General features: G+C 38.5%; 1 protein-coding gene across 3 annotated transcripts in view; it reads right to left on the reverse strand.

Moving 5' to 3' along the window:
* Window positions 1–6,425, reverse strand: part of NALCN (sodium leak channel, non-selective) — a 214,285-nt gene extending 207,860 nt beyond the window's left edge. For all 3 annotated transcript variants that reach the window (XM_032226720.1, XM_032226719.1, XM_032226717.1), the window contains exons 1-2: window positions 6,318–6,425; window positions 4,214–4,396 (exon numbers count right to left, since the gene is read on the reverse strand). In XM_032226720.1, coding sequence (XP_032082611.1) covers window positions 4,214–4,396; window positions 6,318–6,425 — 291 coding nt within the window. The remainder of the gene's footprint in view (window positions 1–4,213; window positions 4,397–6,317) is intronic.
* Window positions 6,426–7,195: the final 770 nt, after the last annotated feature.

The raw sequence follows: 7,195 nt of genomic DNA on the forward strand, positions 1-7,195 counted from the left end.
TGAAAGGCTTGGTTTAATTTTTATTATAATTATTAAATGCCCATCAATAAGTTAAGTGAGCCTCTTCATTTATTTTATATTGCTGGGAAGAACTTGGCAATGCAAAGGGCTCAAAAAGCCAAGTTATTTTCCCCCATAGTTTTAGTTATGTTATGGGTTAAAATGAGTTGCTTGTTCTTAGCAGTGAAGCTCCCACCTATAAAAGCTTTTCTTTATCTCTAGTTTGCTCTATTTTTTTTAAAAAAAAATGACTCACAACTACTGTATTTCAGTACGTTACACTCATAAAACATATACATTCTCTTCTCCCATGTATGTCTTTATATGAAAGATATAATAAGAAATATAGCAAATAGTAGAAAAAGAAACAAAAATACTATCCACTGAATTTATAATTTTTAATTGTGTCAGGTACTGAGGATTTAATAGCTGCCAGCTGATGAAAGGTTGTAAGCTGTAATCAGTAAGCTGATGCAATGTAAGGCAAGGCTGATAAAATGAGGATGATTGAGCAATACAGGCATAGCCTCTTTAAGACTCAGATGGGAGGTCCACACAAGCCTCTATATAGATGGCTATTAGAGGGTGTTTCTCTCTCTCATCATGTATTTCATTCTCTCCTTTGCAGGAGGGTTCTTATTGGTTTGGACCGCTTCGGCCGACTGGTAGTAACTTGGCCAGCCACACACCCTGAACCGGTTCTATTGGCGACACCATAGGCAGCACCATCTTGTTTTTTTGCTTCTGAGCATGCGTAAAATCTACTTTTTAACTACTGCACATGCGTGCATAGCGTGCATCAAGCGTGCGCCCCCTGAAGCATGTCCCTGAGCGAACCAGCAGTAACAGAAGCGGGAACCCACCCCTGCTCCTTTGGGTCTAAGCTGTGTGGTAAGGGATTTTTATCTATCATGTATATGTTTGTATATTTCTGTATATATAAACCACTGTTAATTGTGTTAAGGCTCTGTGTGCTGTGTGCTGTGTTTTGCTCCTGGGTTTATCTCATATTAATAGTCATTCTGCCAAAACTCTGACAAATTGCAACATAGTTCTTTTGCATAATAGCACCAATATTCATAATGAAAACATAAGGAAACATAGATAAAGGCCCAGCTTCACATTTTTCTTTCATCTGTAAGAGGTGGGAAACTCCTTCTGGAACCCCAAAATACTACAGCTCTGACTGTTAAAAGTTACTGTTATAAAGTCATCTGATTTGAGATCCACAAAAGCATGCTGATGTTTATAACAAGAAGCAATATCCAGATACTTGAGATTTTTATCCCATTGCCCTTTTGTGCTAATGTATAGCTATATCCAGTTTTATCTGAAAGCTGAATTATTGCTTGGCATGCCAAGTGGTACATAGCTAAAGGCTTCAATATGCATCCTACTTTATGGAAGGCCACAACCAAGCAATAGATTTAGATGCACATTAACATTTACATCATTTGTCTGCCTAGAAGCCTACTTCTGCGTTTGAATTTATTGTGATGGGATAAGAATAGGATAGGCCTAATTCATAGCTATGTAATCTTGATTAAGCCAACTGACATAGTTATGTTTTACTTTTTGGTACAGCTGAGAACCTACGACAGCAATTGTGTAAAAAATCCAATGCATCAAGATATAAATCAATAATGTTTTGTGACAGCAGCAATAGCAAAAAGAAAAAGAAAGTCATGTTAAAAAAGGAGGTTACACAAACCTTATGGTTGGTTCAGAACATACTTCAAATACTAAGCAACGAATTCACTTGACTGAATCACAATGAATTCATTAAATAGGATAATCACAATTGCAATGTATTTTCATACCACTCGCAACTTATGCAATTCCACCCCAAGAGGACTAGAAGTATCATCTCATTCAGGAAAAAAATATGGCTGAAATTTGTATAATTTACATAAGCTAGAACCGCGATGGCCAACCTATGGCACGCATGCCCGAAGTGAGCCATGTTGTCTGGCTTGTGCGCCGCTGCCCATTTCTCTTCTGGGTTTCAATCAACTTTGTGTGTGCAGCAGTGCCACAAACCGAGGTGGTGCAGTGCTTAGAGTGCAGCACTGCAGGTTACTTCAGCTGACTGCAGTTCAGCAGTTCAGCTGTTCAAATCTCATCGGCTCAAGGTTGACTCAGCCTTCCATCCTTCCGAGGTGGGTAAAATGAGGACCCGGATTGTTGGGGGCAATATGCTGATTCTGTGAACCGCTTAGAGAGGGCTGCAAGCCCTATGAAGTAGTATATAAGTCTAACTGCTAACTGCTATTGCTAACTGGAAGAGCTCGTCTTCCATTTTACAGCGTGAGCATGCTCGCCACCCAGCTGATCGTTGCACATGCATGCACCCAGTAATTGGAAGACTTGCTGGCCGGCACGCATGCATACACCGGAAACCAGAAGTTCATTTTCCGGTGCGCGCAAGTCCCCTGGACATCTCTACTTCCAGGTCATGTCTTAGACAAGCACATGCGCGTGCACTCCCTTTCCGGCACTCAGTGCCGAAAATGTTCGCCATCACTGGGCTAGAATATCAACCTTTTACTGATGCAAAATTTGCGGTAGAGATTTTCTTTATCTGAGGCACACAGATGTTTGATAAAGAAAAAAAATAGTATTTATCCATGTTAAAGTCTAACAAGGCTTCTATAACTTCCACAGCAATATCTAAAACTTTTCAAGGCTTATATTGATTCCAATGTCATCAGCTATAATCAACTATGTAGCCGTATCTTTACAATTACAGATAATGCAAAAGAGCATCTGAAGACATCTGTTATGGAGGTCTTCCAAATTCTCACGCAGTCCCAGCTCTGGCACAAGAAGAACACACCCACCTCACCTGCCCTATCAAATAACAGGTAGGGCATTTACAATCTAGATTTGTACCACTGCCATTTTATCCTTAACAGGGAAATCCATTTTAGCTCAGCAAATGCCATCTCAAAAACTATAACGTATCGTTACTTTGTGATTCAAGCGATGGCCCCTACTGTTACTGGTGGGTCTTTCTGATTGGCCCCTAGCTCAAGGCTGCCATTGTCACTACATGGTAATGCGATGAGAAAAAGAGGTTGGAACACAAAATTGCTGGTTTGTCAGCATTTAAAATCACAAGAGTTTCTAAGAAAGGATGTCAGCTGCCATGCTGGCTGCAAAACTTATTAAGAGTTTCAATGCATTTATTTGTTTATTTTTTAAAGAAACTGACCTCCTCATTGCATAGCTTCCTTTCAAGCTACTGAAGGGGGTCTTTTTGTTTTTGTTTTAAACAGACATGAATATTTGTTCACAAAAAGCTGACCAGAACAGCGTAGAGTGGAATATCACTGAGTGTACGAAAACACAAAAGAAAGTTTGTTCAGGGACAGACTCAGCAGAATGTGAGGTAGAGGAATAAGGCACCCAATTTAGGGCCTATCTAGAATTACAGCAGAAAAGCACCAACTATTATGCTCAGCTATTGGTTACCAAGTAGCTAAAGCACAAAAATGGCATCTTGATATTCAAGATCTCCAACAGCCCATGCTAAATTTTAGTTTTGGATTCGGTGAGGAAGAATTGGGAGATGAAAAGCCTGGCCATTTGCAAGATCACAGTTGATGCTCATGTACCCTTTCACACACATACAGGCTCCTTCATGGTAAAAAAAAGGTTAAACAATGCAATGAAAGAAATGTCTTTTGAGGAAAAAAAAGTAAACATAATCAATAAGATGGTCCCGAAGGCTAATTTTACAAACAATGAGTATTATATGTAATAGACAGCTTCAGAAGAGGAACATAACATGATTTGGAGATTTCATTTAAAGGTAAAGGTTCCCCTCGAACATATGTGCTAGTTGTTCCCGACTCTAGGGGGCAGTGCTCTGTTTCAAAGCCAAAGAGCCAACGCTGTCAGAAGACGTCTTGTTATCTTACCACCAAAAGTGGTTCATATTTTTACAAGCTTTCAAACTGCTGGGTTTGCAGAAGCTGGGACAAGTAACAGGAGCTCACTCCTTTACGCGGCCCTAGGGATTTGAACCACCGAATTGCTGACCTTCGGATCGACAAGTTCAGTGTCTTAGCCAATGAACCACCGCATCCCTATAGATTTTATTTAGAGCACAGCAAAGTTTACTTCAGTTAATGAGCCCAGAACCTGACTATAAAAGATATACATGTCTCTTTTTTTTTGTTTCTGTTAAAAAAAATTGAAAATGACTTACCTTGACTATGCCACGGATGTGCATTTTTGCTATCATCTCTGCCGTGTAGAGAAACATCAGCAATGTATCAAGAGCAAATGTCACATACTGCAGGGGAGGATAATGCTCAAAGGTCTTTGGGGTATTCATGCACACCGAAATGACACTGATAATGGCACAGATGCGCAGTAAAGAATGCACCCACTGAGGAATACAAAACAGCAATAAAGTTTTTATCAACTCGTATAACTACATATACTTTTTAATGTTGTTTCACATCTAACAGTTTAAAATAACATACTGAATGCAAAAAAAAATGTTTAGGTATTGAATGCTTCTACTGCTAAAAACATCTACTATTATATCATATGCTGTAATAGGAATTAAAACAATTACTCTTGCTCATTGGTCCTTTAGCACTATTCATGTATAGTCCACCCTTGATGTCAGCTAACTGGAAGAGCTCGTCTTCAGCTCTGCCATGCGAATCAGCTGAGCTAAAAAACAAGGTAATATAGAACAGGGAATGATGGGGGCGAGAGGCCAACCAGAGGTGGTATTTGCTGGTTCTCCAAAATACTCAAAATTTCCGCTACCGGTTCACCCAAACCGGTCCGAACCAGCTGAATACCACCTCTGGTACCATGTAAATGAGACAGTTTCCCCTTTCCCTCTCCACAAAATTTAGAATAATTTGCATTGCAGTGGTTTAGGACAATCAGGATTTCATTCCATTTTTCATTTGTTTAAAGTTTTGAAATTGCTACCTGCTTGTCCAGTCCTCATGGTTCTCAGTCCAAGCAGGAAATTTTGGGTCCTCCAATAAAAATGCACATGTTTTTTTTAACAATTTAATTGTGTTTTTCCTCTTTTTGAACAGTTGTATTATTTGATATTCTTTTTAAAACAGCCCTTTTAAATATGGTGTATGTAGCATGGAGCTAGAATATTTCCATGTTTCCTGTTGGCTTCATTATTGTCAGTAGTGAATTTCATTATGAGCTTGTATACTTGATTTTCCCTTTTCTTAACGGAATGTGACACTTCTGTTCCACTTCTGTTTTAATAGAATGCTTCAATACTCCTCAGAACTCAGAATTGTTTTCAGATTATTTTTTTAAATTTGACAGAATACTTTTGTCATGTTAGACTGGATTTATGCAAAGTATTAAAAAAGGAAAGGGATTAAAAAATAAAATAAAATAAATAGTAAATAGTAAAATTTACGAAGGCCTTGTTCAGAGGTGTGCAAAGATAAGGCTTAAAGTGGGTCTTTTCAATCCCTAACTCTTCTTCTTCAATTCTTTTTATATATTAATTTCCTTAGATAAACAGCAGTTCTAAGAGAAGAAACTGATATCATATATCACATATGAATGTGTGTATATATATTTAAGATTCTGTAAGATAATATATACATACATACACAGTATGTATGCAGTTGTGGGCTTCAAAAATTTTAGCAATGGGTTCTCTGCCTGGTTGCTGGGTGGGCATGGCCATATGGGTTTGGCCTAGTCAACCTCCTGCAGTTGACTAGGCGTTTTCACCCTCCCTTGGCTCTGGAGGCTTTCCTTCCTCCGATAGGGTGAAAATGGCCTCCCCGAGGGTGTGGAGGTACTCCGGAACTTCCGGAAGGCCTGTTTTGCACCCTCCCGAGCCTCTGTGTGGGCTGTACTTACCTGGCATCCCAAAAGGGCCATGTGAGGACTCCTGGGAGGGGCGGGGCAGGGTGGACGGGGCAGATTCTTAGCTAGATGTTCTCCCGTGCAAACCCACAGCAGCCCACCCCTGTAAATGTATGAGTGTGTGTGTGTGTGTGTGTGTGTGTGTGTGTATTAATGCAACTGCATTATACATCTCTTTCTTCATTTAGTCATCATTTACTATTGATTCATTCGGTCATATTATGAATTAGAAACTGTTATTTAGATATTCCCAATAACAAAGTATCTTTTCAAAATCCACTGAATTCAAATAACAGATATGTAAGCACATACATTTGTTTACCTATTGAGAGAAATTTAAGTACATAATTTGCATTGATTGCAGCAACATCAATGGAACTTAACAACACTTAATTACATACAAAGGTAAGAAAGTTAAGGCAGTATTTCATACTTACTGGTTTGTTAACCCACAGGATATCCGCGTTGTCTGATAAGGATTCATCAGGACCAAAATCTGTTACAGGCTGGGCTTCTACCCTAGAACTTTGTTTCCTTTTCAGCATACTGAAATTAGCTTTGTTTATATAAAACTGTGAAATGTCCTAAAAAAAAGAAAAGCAGGAAAATCATGCTGCAATCTGCTTGACAAGATTAAAGATTATGACATTCGTCCAGATCCCTGTTGTTTAAATTATGGAAATAAACACAGAAACAAGGCCATTACAGATTTGACTTTACTAGATTAGGCATGTACATGGCAGCCAATTTACGTTACATTATCCCCGTCTTTTTTTCTTCATTTAGTCATCATTTGGTACTGATTCATTCTGTCATATTATGGATTAGAAACTCTTATTTCGTTCTTCGCGCTAACTAAAAAAAAATTAGGTAGGAATAATTTGTTACTAGATGTTTGCATGTCGCTCCTTTTAAGAAATCAAAATTCTTAGTTTACGAATCCTAGATTACTTGGGAAGAAACAAAGAATTGTTGTTGAGCCTAAGTATGAACAACATGCTAAGGAAATCATTTATTGTTTTCCAATAATGGTTTCCATTTGGATTTGGTACAGAACTTTAAAAAACTATATTTATATGGATGCATGTTTAAAATAGACATTTACACATAGATACACCTACAATTGTTTGTTGTTGTTGTTGTTGTTGATGATGATTTTATTTATATGCCGCCCTTTCCCCCCGAAGGGGACTCAGGGCGGCTCACAACTCAACCAGGGAAGGGGGATACAAACAAAAAATTAAAAACAACACAAAACAATACATAATTAAAAACACACAGCAGTCATACCAATTCGAGACGGGGGCAACAGTTC

The sequence above is a fragment of the Thamnophis elegans genome, chromosome 11 (genome assembly GCF_009769535.1).
Source record: "Thamnophis elegans isolate rThaEle1 chromosome 11, rThaEle1.pri, whole genome shotgun sequence".
NCBI classification, from domain to species: domain Eukaryota; kingdom Metazoa; phylum Chordata; class Lepidosauria; order Squamata; family Colubridae; genus Thamnophis; species Thamnophis elegans.